Here is a 15,969-nt window from a genome sequence, read left to right on the forward strand (position 1 = left end):
ATTAAGAATAATATTAATGCACGCAGTGTCAACACTTAAGGCCGCAGAAATTCCCCATTTTGTTAGTGTATTATTCCAGAATGAATCCATAACATGTGCTAGGCACTAAATATTTGTGAATAGCTTAAGCTTTCCTTGATATTTAGCTGACAACATTTTACTCTGCATTTTTCGCATCAAATTTAGTGCAGCACTTTATGTTCAAGTGAGGGTCAAATAATAAAAATTTTAGTTTGACTATAAATATTCCCCATTATTTGGTTTGATCTCGTCCCAGAAGAGCTGATTTTGCTTGTAATCTGGTGGGGAGTTTATGCTCACTGATAATGGTCGGATTAATGAGATAGCCAATGCACCTAGAAATGTTCTGCCCATGTTTAAAGGTGTTGTCCAGTACTTTCACATTGATGCCCTATCCGCCAGATAGGGCATCAATGTATGATCGGCCGGGGTCCCGCACGCGGCACCCCTGCCGATCAGCTGCTATTGGTGACGGCGGCCGGAAGTCCTTGCCTGCGGTGCTTGGCCGGCGTGGTGTACTGCACATTCGCCTTCCATTCAATTGAATAGGCCGATTCCTCCCGATAGGGCATCAATGTGAAAGTAGTGGACAACTCCTTTAAGCTATTGTTGACACCCTTTACCAATTTAAAATTGTTTCACATAATCTGAATTAGGGCTCATACTCATCTGCGAGAAAAAAGGACGAGTGCAATCTGATAAAAAATCGGATTGCAGGATTGCACGCTGACCAATGTTATTCTATGAGTTACAGCTTATCTGTGATTTTTTTTTATTTTTTTTTTCAGCTGGAATCTGCGTGAGAAAAAAATCGCAGCATGCTTGCCAATGGAAGTCAATGGGTGCAAGAAAAAAAAACGGATGGCACATGGACCATCTGTAGCATATGCCATCCGGTTTTTACGGATACATTGCCATTCTGTAGCATAGAACACTGTAAATGGTCCTGTAAATGATTGTAGAATAATGGTTGCAGAGAAAAAAACACATTGCATACGGATGTCATACGAATGCTATGTGAGAAAAATCGCATTGTACTCGCTTGACACTCATCCTATTTTTCAGGAACAACATCAGACTGCCTTTTTTTCTCGCAGATGAATATGAGCCCTTAATGTGGTCATCCCTATTAATGGTTTTGGATACTAACAGAAAAAAACCCCACAAAACTTCAGGGTCATTCATTTGCTAAAAACTGAATTGAGATACTTCAATATTATCTAGTGTAGTGAGGATTTTTGATCACTGGGATAAATAAAAATGCTGTTCACTATAAAGGGAACCGAACACCAGATTTATGCTGCATGAATCAGACACTCGGGGAGATTCATTAAGAAAGATGTTGTGCATGCTGGTCTTAATGAAGCGCTTGCTGGAATACACTGTCATGATTCATTAGGTGGCATGCGCAGCATAATGAATCGGGTGCGTGCACCATTGCCAGAGATGCTGTGGCTGGCATACATTTCTGGAGTAAGGTACACCACTTTAGCAAAAAAAAACATTAGCCCATTGTAATGCTAAAGTAAATGCATATGAGACTTCCATGGATGGTGCATGGATATAACGCGGCCAGTATCCCCAACTGCAAATGCAAATGCAAAAAAAAAAAGCACAGAAAAGGAAATTCAGCGCCAAAAAAAAAAAGTTAGTTAAAAAAAAACCTATTTATTTGGAATAATTTAAACCATACACTGTACCAAAAATATGAAATGAAAAAGAAAAAATAGAGGGTACCAGGAAAAACCTTACACTTTTTGGACATCCATGTTCTTGCTCATAGGTATCACACCACTTTAGTAAGCGACACGTCTTTCCTTATGTATGTATATAAGTACAGTCCTGACAGTCAAAGGGGTCGGGGCGGAGGGGGGAAGGCTGAAGAGGACTTGCCTTGGACTTGTCAAACAGGCAGTCATTCCCTCCCCTGCCCTTCAAAGTATGTTTGCTCTGAAACATTACAGCTTTTCAGAGTGAAACCTACTTGGCTTCATTCACGCAGCAAGTGTCTGATTTGTGGTTTAGATAAAGGTTCTGTTCCTGCAGCAACTGCAGATTTAAAAAGTAACTGTCCTTTTAATAATAATAATATAATATATATATATCACTTTCATATGTCTAATCAGATAAATTTGCTTCTTTCTCCTCCTGGACTGATTATTCATTCTCAAAATTCACAGGTAAAATCTTAACTGAATATAGATTACTGAGATTGGAGATGACCGTTTGTGCTCATAGAGTTCTATGGAGAGTTGTGACTGTTATTTCAGGAGAACTTGCAGCAGAATTTTGGTTTACCTCTAGATCCCCCCGTACCCTCTTGATAGAATCACCAACTGTAATTTTCCATCTCTGTAATGGGAAAATCTGTCTTCACTGAAAATAGGTATTACTTTGATTATGAATTGAGAGTGAAAAGTCAGTCCAAGAGGAGAAAGAAGCAGATTCCTCTGATAAGATATATTACAAAGTTTCTTATTTTCATGTGTACTATTGATTTATGACATAAAAATGGAAACAATGCTTGAGCGGTAAAAGTTCAGTTTATTCAGATTCTTGATTAAAACATCAATATAGAAGCACTACAAAGCAAAACTACGCGTTTCAAACTCGCATGACATTTTTAACCATAGCACCAAACGCAGTTTTGGTTCTGGATCACAACTTCTGTCCATATTGAATCTTATCCTGGAGTCTTCCGTGCACCTATTGGCATATTGGTGCACAGGAACAGTGAGCTTAAAGGGAATTTGTCACAAGGATTTACCTCACCAGGCAGAGTCCTTAATTCCAGCGATGTCACTTACTTTTAGTGGTTTCTGCAGTTTTGATCACATTTGTGTTTTATCTGCTGGAGATTTATTTATTTTACTCACTTATATATAATGCCATTAATTCCACAGTTCTTTACAGACATTATTGGCACTGTCCCCATTGGGGCTCACAATCTAGATGGTCTTTGGAGTATGGGAGGAAACTGGAGGAAACCCACGCAAACATGGGGAGAACATACAAACTCCTTGCAGATGTTGTCCTTAGTGGGATTTGAACCCAGGACCCCAGTGCTGCAAGGCTGCAGCGCTAACCACTGAGCCACCGTGCTGCCCCGTTCTACCAGTTCTCTGAATGCTGAGTTGTGTATGTTCACACAGAAAGCTGCCAATCAGTGGTGGGAGCCAGGTTGCGCTACCTTACAGCAGGTTTACTAGTCCTCTAGTGATAATTTCCTGATGATAAAACAGTAATGTTATCAAAGCTACAGCAATCAGCCCAGTAAGTGACACATCACAGGAATCAGGGTTCCTGTCTCTACATCATCATGCTGCTGTCAGATTAAGTGACAAAAAACTTTTAAAAGCACCACTCCAGCTTTTTTTTTGTCAGATCTAGAGTGGTGCTAATAAACTAAGCTCTCTGCCCCCTGTCTTATACTTGTCCACCGCCGGTTTCATCTTTTTTTGGCACTGCTCCAGTCCCGCGGTGCCATCTTTTGACTGGCCGGAAGTTAGAAACTTTTACAAACTCTCAGTGTAACTCTGAGAGCCAGAACAAGGCTCTCTTAGACTTGTATTGAGTTGTGACCTCCAGCTCACTCAGCAAACACTGGATCGAGCTGACACGTCACAAACTACCGGAGATGGACAGGAGCGGTGCCGATAGACGTTGATGCAGGAGTGAGTATCAGACTAGGTGCAGGAACTTTACATTAGAAGCACCACTCCAGCTTCAATAAAAAACGGAGTGGTGCTTTAAAGGTTTTCTTATTCCTTCAAGCAGCTTAGCCAACTTAAATACGGGTGCATCTCACTAAATTAGAATATCATCAAAAAGTTCATTTATTTCAGTTCTTCAATACAAAAACTGAAACTCATATTATTTAGTCATTACAGAGTGATCTATTTCAAGTGTTTATTTCTATTAATGTTGATGATTATGGCTTACAGCCAATGAAAACACAAAAGTCATTATCTCAGTAAATTACAATAATTAACACAAAACGCCTGAAAAAGACTTCCCAAGCATTTAAAAAGGTCCCTTAGTCTGTTTCAGTAGGCTCCACAATCATGGGGAAGATTGCTGACGTGACAGATGTCCAGAAGGCAGTCACTGACACACTCTACACACTCAAATTTTCATTTGGAAATCAAGGTCCCAGAGTCTGGAGGAAGAGTGGAGAGGCCACAATCCAAGCTACTTGAGGTCTAGTGTGAAGTTTCCACAATCAGTGATGGTTTGGGGAGTCATGTCATCTGCTGGTGTAGGTCCACTGTGTTTTATCAAGACCAAAGTCAGCGCAGTCGTCTACCAGGAAATTTTAGAGCACTTCATGCTTCCCTCTGCCGACAAGCTTTTTGGAGATGGAAATTTCATTCTCCAGCAGGACTTGGCACCTGTCCACACTGCTAAAAGTACCAATACCTGGTTTAAAAAAAAAACAGTATCACTGTGCTTGATTGGCCAGAAAACTCGTCTGACCTTAACCCCATAGAGAATCTATGGGGTATTGTCTATAGGAAGATGAGCGACACCAGACCCAACAATGCAGATGAGCTGAAGGCTGCTATCAAAGCAACCTGGGCTTCCATAACACCTCAGCAGTGCCACAGGCTGATCGCCTCCATGCCACGCCACACCACATTGATGCAGTAATTGATGCAAAAGGAGCCCCGACCAAGTATTGAGTGCATTTACTGAACATACATTTCAGTAGGCCAACATTTTGGATTTTAAAAACATTTTTCAAGCGGTTATAAAGTATTCTAATTTACTGAGATAATGACTTTTGTGTTTTCATTGGCTGTAAGCCATAATCATCAACATTAACAGAAATAAACACTTGAAATAGATCACTCTGTTTGTAATGACTATATAATATGAGTTTCACTTTTTGTATTGAAGAACTGAAATAAATGAACTTTTTGATGATATTCTAATTTAGTGAGAAGCACTTGTATGTTGTCCACGTCTTCTCCTTTTTCATTAGACGGGACACTGAAAATAAGCTCATCAAAGAATGTTTGGCTGCCAAAAGCCCAGTGATCAGGAGTTTTCTGTGGGGAACTTTGTGGCAAAAGTTTGATTCTCTTATAGCCCCACCATGGGGATTTCATTACAAGATGCCCATTGACATAAATTGGTCCTCTGTGTAATGCATGAACATTCTGTTTGATGTACTTCTGTCCTACTTGTAGTAGATGACACTTTGCACAATAGGTGGCACTGACCATTGTTGACCTATACGCTTTGGCACAAGCGATTTTCCGCACAGACTGAATAAAATTGCAGCATGCTTATTCTCATCTATTTTATGGACAAGTATATCGCATGTATATGCAGGCAGCTCCTGCACCCATCTGCGATGTGGACGAGCACACCACCCTGGCACATTTAGGATTTACGTATGTCGCTGGCCGATGATGACAATTTTCATCTGGAGCCGGCCTTACCTGTTCTGCTGTGCCCACTAAGTTACAGCTGGTCACAAGGGCTCCTAGCAGCAGGGCTCCTTACAATCAGCCCCTTTAATAGTATTGTTTCCATGTCCGCTTGCTTTTTTGGCAATAGTTAGTCATTTGTTGTCTTACACTCGATCACTGATATTTAGGCCTTACTGTGTTGTGGATTCATGTGTGTTCTCTTATTTCTACCTAAGTGGACGTGTATATACCATTTCTCTGTTTCCTTTTTTTTCCTTTTTTTTAAACATGTCATCCAGTGAGAAACTGAACTGTGCTTGTGTTTGTACTTAAGTGTACTATTTAATTAACACCTCGGACTGTTGTATCCATACTAAGCTGTGTAATAACTATCTAAAGCGTTACCGCAGTCGTTTTACCAGAATGTTACTTTTCTGTCCCTTTAGATGGAAGAGGATAAGGGTTCAGTCAGCTCAGCATTTGACTTTGCTGAAGCCAAGCACAGAGAGTCGGACAATAGGCAATTGCTAGCTGATGCATCAAACCAGCACTTGAGCTGACTAGGTAGTACTCCAACTGCACTGTGATCTCTAGCCCCCCCGTGGTCCCCTGTGTGACATGCTCTTGATTCAGTGCTGGCATGTATTTGTCATGATAGAAACATTGTGTTCCAGCCACATCTAGTCATTTTAGAGAACATTGTTTCCATATTTGTGAATTCATCCATTGGTGGACTTGTGCACCCTAACCACATTGTGTGCTTTGACATCTAGACAGCATGATGGACTAACAATTTTCTCTGTCTACAGTCTTTAAATACTGACATTTATTGTACACTGTTAGAAATTTATGGGGGTTTTGTGGATTGTTTTAAGATATTTTCTAAAGTTGTCTAAAAAAATTGTCACCGACCCCACAGCCTTTACATTATCATTTGTGTTTCTGCAATAAGTCTCCAACTCCTATCTAGAGAGTGCACAAAGGTGTGTGTAGCTTCATGTTAGATATCATTGTGGATATGTATTTGTAGCATGTTGGCTTGTCCTTTATAAAGCCACAATTACTATTCTTTGATGGCATCATTTTTATTGCCTTGGAACATTACTTCAGCACAGCCTCCTTACAACGCAAGTTATCTTTAAAACTTGCTGTCCAGATCAAAACTAGCTGTTTAACATTTCATGAAGTTAGATATGATGTTAGTTAGATCATCAATATGAGATTGGTGGGAGTCCGACACGGCACTCCCACCAATCAGCCGACATTTGCTCCAGCAGCGGTCAGATTTAAGCAATTTACAGAGCTGAACCCCGCAGCGCCCTACATTGTTTACTGGTCACTGCTGAGTACTGCACCTTATTTCCTTTCCAAGCATTTGGGAGATATAGTACATTATTTATCAGCCGTCACAAAACACTGTGTGGAATTACGGTGTTCAGCTCTGTACATTACTGGAGCAGATACTAGTCTGTATAGACAACCTATCCTATGGATACGCCACCAGTATGCGAGTTCTGAACGACTCTTTTACATTGGCCATATATAACAGACTCATATGGACAACCCCATATCTCCTGACCTCCCATTATGCATACATGCTCGTCTGAGCTTTTATACTTGTATGTTGGAGAAGAGCAAACTGACAGAGAATCGAAGGTTTACATTTTCAATGCCAAATCCTTCTCTGCCCCTACATCATCTGTCATGGAAGAGTTGGTAGCATCCCATACACTTTATATGGTCGGCCTGTCCCATTGAAATTGTCACATTCGGCTGACTATAACATGTAGGGGAACCTTTACAAGAACATTAATATATACAATGTAAGAAACAGCAATGAAATGGAGGAAAAAAAGGTGAAATCATGAAGCAAGGAAATTCTTTTTACGGAGTCTTTTTACTAAGTCGTCATGCAAAAAGATTCCCAGTAATGGTTGAATTGAAGTGATTTGTTAGCATTTTTTCATTAACACATTTAGCCAAATGGAGTGATATTTGGCTGTGCGATGAATTTTTGCTAGTTTTGCTCAGATTTGATTTTGATGTCTTCCTATGGTTTTGTTGATTCTATGGAAGGTATGATCTCATGGCTGGAAACTGTTCAGGTTTATGTATGAACATCATCTATATTGTGTACCTACTAAATACCAACACACAAGGTTACATCCCAGGTCACCTTGTGCTTGGCTTATGGTGATCAGGATTTTGCTTGTATAAAGTTGATATATAGTTTCGGAGCCTTGTCCCCTCAGCTGAATAGTGAATGACCACTTGCCTGACAGCATGGTTGCTGGTGCTGTAATAGTATGCTTGTTTTTTCCCCTTTTGTGTGTTATTTGCAACATGTAAACTGTGTCTAAAAGTAGATTTTTCTTGTAGGCATGTACGTCAATATTTTTAACTATGACAAAATGTGATGCTAACATGTCTGTTCCGAATCTCTAATTTTGAACATCTGTTTCGGACCTCTTGTTGTTTCCCTTTGAGACATGATTTCTTAAATGTTTCTCTAGCTGATACCAGTATAAGAACACTTGTAACGGCCCACTGCTGTCACATTTCTATCTCCTCCTCAGCTTACTGAGACAGGATCAGGTATCAGCTGCTTGGACTCAATGTGCTGCTACACAGGCGGGGAGACGGCGTGCGTGTCTTTTAGAAGACTGCTGGACCGAGTGATGGGGCGATGCACTGCGCCACGGGTCACCAGGTGTGGAACCTCTCTAAATAGCCTTTGCTGCCAACGCTTCTCCTATAAACTGGAAACTGATGAACCTGCAGCTTTAGATGACTGAGGGAATTTTCTCTTGGGGCTTTAATGACAAATGCAATTCTCTGACGTATTGATAGCGAGGTGGAGCAACATGGGTTGATGAACTGTTCTTACGCTTATTTATTTTCCGATGTCTTCTGTACATTTTTATATATAAGGAAGACATCTGTGCTGTGTGTCTTTTCATTGTCTGGTCTTTTCCTTCTCCTGTTTTGCTGGAACCCTGGCATATTTCTGTAATGGGCAACATCTCTGTGTGACGGTTTTTCATTCCTGGGAATCTTAATTGAACAATCATGGCTTTGGCTCTTGATACACAAAAAGATTTATTTATTTCTTCTGTTAGTATGAAAAGATGTTGTTCTTGACTTTTTCAAAAAGCGCAAAATACATAGAATCGCATCTGAACAGTAGCTGGAATGACATATTATGAACTGTCTTTTGTGTATCAACCTTCTTGGTGTATAGTCATATCTCATTCACTGCTTAAATATGATGTTTGTAATTCAAGAAAATCTTGGTTAGATCTGTTACGGTAAGTGTGATATACACATTGTAATTTACTGCGGGGTTATGCCATAGTTTATTTAGTCAGTGTTGAACTTGACATATAATGCACTTTAGTATCAAAGAAGGAATTAAATATGCAAAGTATGGCACTGCAAACGATATCATAATCAACAAACTCTGCTTGCAATTCTAGACACAGAGTAAAGAAGAGATCCATAAATATAAAATAATATTTATTAATCCGTTAAAACAGTCCAATGAAAAAGATTAAAAAAATAAATAATAAACAGTGCCCTAGTAAGGGAACAAACTCCTATCAATGGATCAACATTATAAAGGCCCAAAGTAATCTAAACATACAATTGATAGCCTATTATACCATAAATGATGAACACCAAAAAACCCCTATAAAACTTCCCATAAATTAGACAGCATAAATGGTTTCTATGGTATAATATATGTCAAGTATGATCTAAAGTGAGCTAAGGACTGGCCCTACATATAGATTCTATATCTTGTACATAACAACCTATAAAGCAAAGTGATTGAGAAGTATTAGGGAGATGGTATATACCTGAAAAGGAATTAGTGCGCAAAAAGAATTTGTGACCCAGGACAGAACTCCGTCCCCTTCACCCCCGACGCACATTTTGCCCGCTAGTGTCTTCTCTTTACTCTGTGTCTAGAATTTCAGGCAGTTTGTTGATTATGATATATTGCACTTTGCACAATATATTTTCCCCAGGGATGGTGTCAGCATATGCATACAGTAAGTCTATGTTCACACAGCTTAAAATTTGACATCAACTTTGAGGTTGACCATTGCATTTCTGTCTCAGATGTGCTGCGGATGTGCAGCTGATCCACATTAGGATTAGCCCTGTTATTGAAATAGTTAATTCTCTGCATTTCTGACTTAGTCTTAGCAGATTTTTTTTTTAGTATTTTTTTCTCAATCGGGACTCCGCATGGAAATTTTTTAATGGCATGTGAACGCAGTTGTATAAATCCCATTGACATGCATAGAATATGGATTTCATGTGTCTTTTATGCTCAGTCTGTGCCGACATCTGTGTGAACACAGCCTAATGCTGCCTTTACATTATTTAGGTGGGAAACAAGTTAGTGGTCGTCTTGCCCTCCGCAACCAATCAGACTACACTTGAAAGTTGAACCCTGGTTGATTATTAAAGAAGCACTCCCATCAAAGTTTTTATCCTCTTAATATACTGCAGTCATCATGTTATATAACACTGTGTATTTACAATTGCTCATTTTGCTTTTCTGCCCAGCTAATTCTTCTCTTTTCTCTGCTCTATGTAGAAACAAGAAGTCTCTTGTCTCTGCATTTATCATTTCTCTCTTCAACTCCTGACATAGTTACTCCCTCCTTCTCCCCTCTGCCAGGGACTTTTGCAGTAACTGATGAGTCATACAGGGAAAATTGACCTCCTGTTTCTACATAGAGCTTAGAAGGAGTCAGCTAGTCAGTTTTTATTCATGTAATGTCATACACCTAATGGAGTAGAATTATTAGCTGGGAAGAAAGGCAAAATGAGCAATTGTAAGTACACAGTGCTATATAATATGATGACTGCAATATATTAAGAGGATGAAAATTTTGATGGGAGGAGTGCTTCCTTAATGGCATGAAGGCCTTTTTAGCTGGGGTTAATAGTTGACAGCAGTTTTAAGTTTCTATGTTCATCAGCCCTTGTGTAGACAGCAGGTTTACGATCATTTAATTTTATGTCGATTGTATGTTTCCAATGAGCAATATGCAAATGTCTTTTTTTTGTTTGTTTTATATTTAGAACATAAGTTATAAAATGCATATTTTTATTTTACATGACTATGTGTAGCTCAGCATCAGCAAGAAGAAATATTTATAAAGAACATGTTAAAAACAAAGTGTAATTTTTTTAGTATTCTTATTCAATATCTCCATTTTCATAAATAAATTCATCTTTAAAAAGTCGCAAATGCTGTTTTGTTTGGCCAAATGGAAAAGCGGTTTCTGGTGGTTTGTCTACATTTGCTTGCAACATTCCCATTCTTTCACCTGTGGCTTCTAATTCTCTCTGATTTATAATGAAGTTTACACAACTTTAGCTATGGTTCCCACAGAGTTGTTATTCTGAGCTCATTTGCCTTCTCCTGTGATAACACTTCAAATTTGGCTTGATTCTTCGCTGCAAGCATCCCAGTGGTACATTGTAAACCTTAATCTAGTACACAGAATGGGGGCTTGGCATGAACAGACTATATGGATATAGACAGACCTATACATAAAAATAGGTACATCTGTAGTAATAGTAGCTACAATTCCACAATAAATATTTAGCCCTGCTGCACTTTCTGTATAAAACTTGACTTCAGCAGACTGGCGTAGCGTAACTCCTCTGTGGGTACTGTAAATTGAAATGGATCATCAAAACTGGAAACTATTTTCTGTGTAGTGTCTTTATACTACAGTCCAGGGTCCACCTGTCTAAACTGTCAGAGCAAAGAATGTCAAATAGCTGCATGGCTTTCACAGACTGAGATTTCCATGGAACATTCTTTTTATTAAGAAGCAATTATCTAAGGGGCTCATTAATTTAAGGTGTAATACTCTTATCTATATGCTGGAAATATACATGCAGTTTGGAATAGATTTTTTTAGCCAATGCCAAGAGTGGGTCCAGGAGAAAGAGAAGTCATTCCTTTATCCATTGCTTCCCATTCCCTTTATAACTATTCCTGACCTTGGCTCAAAACTGCATGTGTGTTTTTCAGCCACACGTGAATGAATCAATTTGATCTTTATTTGCACTGCTTGCTTTTGCAGAATTGGGTGTTGGGAATCTCTTACGATAATGATGGGGTTCAAGTAATTTATACCAATTTTTCCTTGTATGATATTGGACAATATCTTTTATTGCATACTACATAATAAAGTTAAATCTAGTATAAAACAATACTTGGTACTGGAGCAGATGACACATTTCTACCTTTCATCCACAAATGATCTGTTATATAGTATGCAATGATAACTTACTCTTTGGATGCATGAATGCCAGCCTTTTTTTAAAGGACAATTGTAGTGCTTCATAAACTGTCCACTTACAGAAAATGATGTGTAGGAACTGAAACCTGAAAGATAACGTCCTGCCAACCCCTTTCCTTATTAAAAGAATTATACTTTAGGCATTCAGCTTTTCTGGTTTATGATTTTTATCATGATACTTGCCCTATACAAGAATGGGTAGGATTGTGCTTTTCTCGAATCTGCTGACTTATTCCATTGACGGTACCTGGGTGGCAGCAAAACTTACACTTATGCTATAATATGAAGAACTTGTCACTTACCATAAATGTTTCATCCGTTACCTGGCCTAAATGCCACTTTTTTCTTGTTTCTGGCCCTTTCTTCCTTGTATGCCAATCTTCTTGATGATGACTCTCTCCATACAGGATACAAAAAAGAAGATGGTGCAAGAATAAAACAATTGTAGACATGTATAAAATGTACATATTTATGGTCAAGTGACAGGTCCTCTTTAATTTCTAGCTGTATGAGTCGGCATTTTCCATGCTGGTTCACACCATGTGTAGTCTCATTTTCAGTGCCTGCATTAACCTCTTGAGACTATCCAAAAGAGAATGATCAGATCGTACACATCTAAGTGGACTTGTTTACATGCATTGCAGCTGTTCTTTATTATTCCATTTGGTTATCCTTGCATTAGAACACCTGTCATTGACAAGTTCTTCTATTACAGAATTCTAGATTGACTCCACAGACCTTTTCTTTAGGTATAACATGGAGGCCTCATAATTTTTTATAGCCTAACAATGTTCAGCCTCTTACAGCTCCACTCTGTGGATAGCTAAATCTATGGAAACGTGTTGTTTAATAGGTAGAGCTGATGTGGTACATTGTAGAACTGAACCACTATCACACACTCTTCAAAAACTCTGTTATGTCTTAAGAACTTACAAACTTGAGCTCCTTTTTAAACACTAAGCATTTTCAGCGTTTCTCTAGTTCTGATAGTCGTTTTTAACTCCCACAGTTCTGGTAATCCTAACTATAAACTGTCATCATTAGTTATTCCTGGCTTAGATTATGCCATGATCACATAGAGCTCTCTGCAGACAGAACTGTAGACCGTAATACAGGCAGAAAGGCAAAAACAATACTAGATGAATATTATATGCAGCTATACATTTACAAAGTTGCTCAACTTTTTTTTTTTTTTTGTGGGAACTGAAGTTGTGCTTATATTTAGAAAATGTTGAATGTTTTAAGTTTGGATATAATCTACCAGATTATAAAAAAATTGCTGAACAGTGTATATTCACTGTAATGTAGCTTTGATTTATTTATTTTTTATTAGAAGGGTAACACTATAATTTCTATGGTTAAAAAGGTTTCCAGCAATTAATTCCAAGAGTCCTTCTCCAAAGAAGAAGATGACAAATAGAGTAATATTAACTCACAGGTTTCTAGTTTGCCCATTTGTTTCTTTTTATTGCTTTAGATCTTGGAGTGAAATGGATCCCAACTATTCAAATGACAGAAGCATCTTGACTCTTTCGGCCATGGATTCGACTACATGCTAAAGGGCAGATTTCATTGGTATTAATATCTTGCCAGTCCTGTAAATAACCGCCTTATATTTATTACACCTGAAATATGAGCAAATATGAAATAACACATACCTCTATTACATGAAACACGATTAATGCTTGTGAAGGCAAGTGTAAGCCTGCGCTGCTCATCTGACCTCATAATAGGGGTTTCCATTTATGTATATCTTTTGCACCTTGAAGAAAGAGGAGAGCCATATATTGCTTATTTCAGGCATTCAAGAATCTATCCACAGCAACATGTTTCCATATGACAGTGATCAAAAAGACTATTTTTTTGTGTTATATTTCTACACGGTGAGCAATCATATCATTTATGTGCAATATGTGTGGCCATGCTGTATGCAGGCATATTTATTGACCTGAGTTTTCTCAATTTTTTGTCACTTCTTTTTTTTTTTTTTTAAGCCAAATGTACTGTTATTCCACAGCCCAAAATGCATTAAGGTGGTTGTATAGTGCCAGTGTTTTTGCTGATGGACTTTTTATTTTCACCAACCCACAAGGTAAAGTAATTTTTCCTCAATGTGTTTTAGACATCTAGTCTCTCTATACGTAATTAGGATAGTTTCACATAGACATAAGGCGGAGATTTAGTGCTGAGATTAAAGCTGCAGCACCCATATCTCCTGAGGGTAATCTGTATCTAGAACCCTGTTGTGCTCAAAGTTTTAGTCTAGCAGAGCCACAGTTTGCCTAGACGCTTCAAAAGCGAAAATGTGGTTTAATTACATCAGTATGAAAGCGCCCTAATGTACTTCAAATGTGGACAGGACCCTGTTTGTTCTCTTAAATGTTACAGTTGAAGCCTGTCCATTGTGTAATGTGGACAGTTCTTTTCTAATTCATTAAGCAGTGTTGCACCATGGCATTATAAAGCGATCTGTGCACTGAGTATACTGCCCAAAGTAGAAATACAAAGAAATTCTCATATAATTATGTGATACTTAAAGGAGGTAAACCAGGACTTTGCTTATTTTTCCCTATCGGACCTAGCACTTACAGGCAGGTAATTGCTAACTAGCTGCCTGTTCTGCGCTGCGCCCTTCTAACGGAGCAGCTCTAACGCTCTGCTCGGCCGACAGGGCGCGACTGCCGACATCATGACAATTGACAGCCAGCTTGCCACAGTGCTCTGTAAATGTGACATCTGTAGAAGCCACAGAATGGCTGGCAGGAGCTCCTGAGCCAGCGGAGATCTGCGCTGGGCAGAACAGGCAGCTAGTTGGCAACTACCTGCCGGTAAGTTGTTCGCTCCATAGGGAAAAATAGGCAATATAACCAATTTAAAATCAATAATACAATGAAACCAGCATTGTCAATTTGTTTTTGAGTGTGTACCCTGCGTTACATTATAACAAAGCAGATATTTGCTGTTGTAATCAGACTTAAAAGCCTTTCGGGGTCTGAGAATATCTATAGGCACTGTAGTGGTCGTCACTACTGCCTGTCATCAGATAGCCCATGGTATTTCAGAAATGGCTGATTGGAATATCTTACAGCTTGCATATGAAAGGAAAACTAGGTAGGGTTTTTGGTTGTTTTATGTGGTGCTATTTAACAGTTCCTTTATTGTATTCTTTAAAGTTTTTTGTTTTTGCATTAATATGAGCTTTAGCAATTAGCAGGCTTTTTTCACAACATGTTCTGCAGTGCCCATCCAAGATTTCCCTACTGAGACCTCGGATGTCTACATTTACAATAGCATGTACAATAGGTTCACATGTTAAAAGTATGTTGCACGTTCTAGATTTTTACTGAATGTCTCTCTATTTAAAAGCACAGTCTACTGCGCTGTTCCTAACTGCACAAAAACAGTAACCTCGATGTGTAAGGCCAGACATAGGCCAAAAGGGCATTTAATGATTGGAGACCTATGGATCTATTGAACATATACACTGACAAAGCTCCACAGCAAAAATACACTGCAAATACATTAGGAAAAGAGTCTGTTAGTTTCAACCACAACATAAACTTGGCAAGATTTTTTTTTTTTTTAAATCCTTTTTTTCCAAAGTGTCATAGGTTGTCACTTTTAAAAGCCAAAGAGAGGAATTCTTCCATTCTGATGGTGTAGAAGTCTTTAAATGCTCTATATTTATAGAATAGTAACCACTACTTCACTAAGGCTCAGGCAAATCGGTTTCATTATTTTATTTTGTGAATTATTCTCAATGAATTATTAAATATACTATGCGTTGTTTTTTTTGTTTTTCTCCTCTAAGATTTACACTGTTTACTGCATATTATTTTATTAAAAATGTTTACAGTCTAAACGAACACATCACCTTTTTGTATGCTCATTTAATCTTTTATTTTAATATTTGTCAGATCAAGTTTGTATTAACTAATCCTGACTCTTCTTGTTTCTAAAATACGTTCTCAAGCTACATTAGTGTTTGTTTGTGCATGTACAGGTGCATCTCACTAAATTAGAATATCATCAAAGTGTTAATTTATTTCAGTTCTTCAATATAAGAAGTGAAACTCCTATATTATATAGAGTCATTACAAACAGAGTGATCTATTTCAAGTGTTTATTTCTGTTAATGATTATGGCTTACAGCCAATGAAAACACAAGAGTCATTATCTCAGTAAATTAGAATACTTTA

The 15,969-nt window shown here is 38.3% G+C and overlaps 1 protein-coding gene across 6 annotated transcripts in view; it reads left to right on the forward strand.

Moving 5' to 3' along the window:
• ATP11B (ATPase phospholipid transporting 11B (putative)) overlaps nucleotides 1-15,636 on the forward strand; it is a 158,466-nt gene extending 142,830 nt beyond the window's left edge. For 2 of the 6 annotated variants that reach the window (XM_073674984.1, XM_073674983.1), the window contains 2 exons: nucleotides 8,015-8,148; nucleotides 13,248-15,636. In XM_073674984.1, the coding sequence (XP_073531085.1) occupies nucleotides 8,015-8,117 (103 nt within the window). In that variant the 3' untranslated portion in view covers nucleotides 8,118-8,148; nucleotides 13,248-15,636. Of the gene's footprint in view, nucleotides 1-5,884; nucleotides 6,003-8,014; nucleotides 10,291-13,247 lie in introns of those variants that run through there. The other 4 variants (XM_073674985.1, XM_073674987.1, XM_073674982.1 and 1 more) reach the window with 3 other exon arrangements.
• Nucleotides 15,637-15,969: the final 333 nt, after the last annotated feature.

This window comes from Phyllobates terribilis, unplaced genomic scaffold, assembly GCF_046119375.1.
Source record: "Phyllobates terribilis strain yellow unplaced genomic scaffold, ASM4611937v1 Scaffold_3__8_contigs__length_932513732, whole genome shotgun sequence".
NCBI lineage: Eukaryota > Metazoa > Chordata > Amphibia > Anura > Dendrobatidae > Phyllobates > Phyllobates terribilis.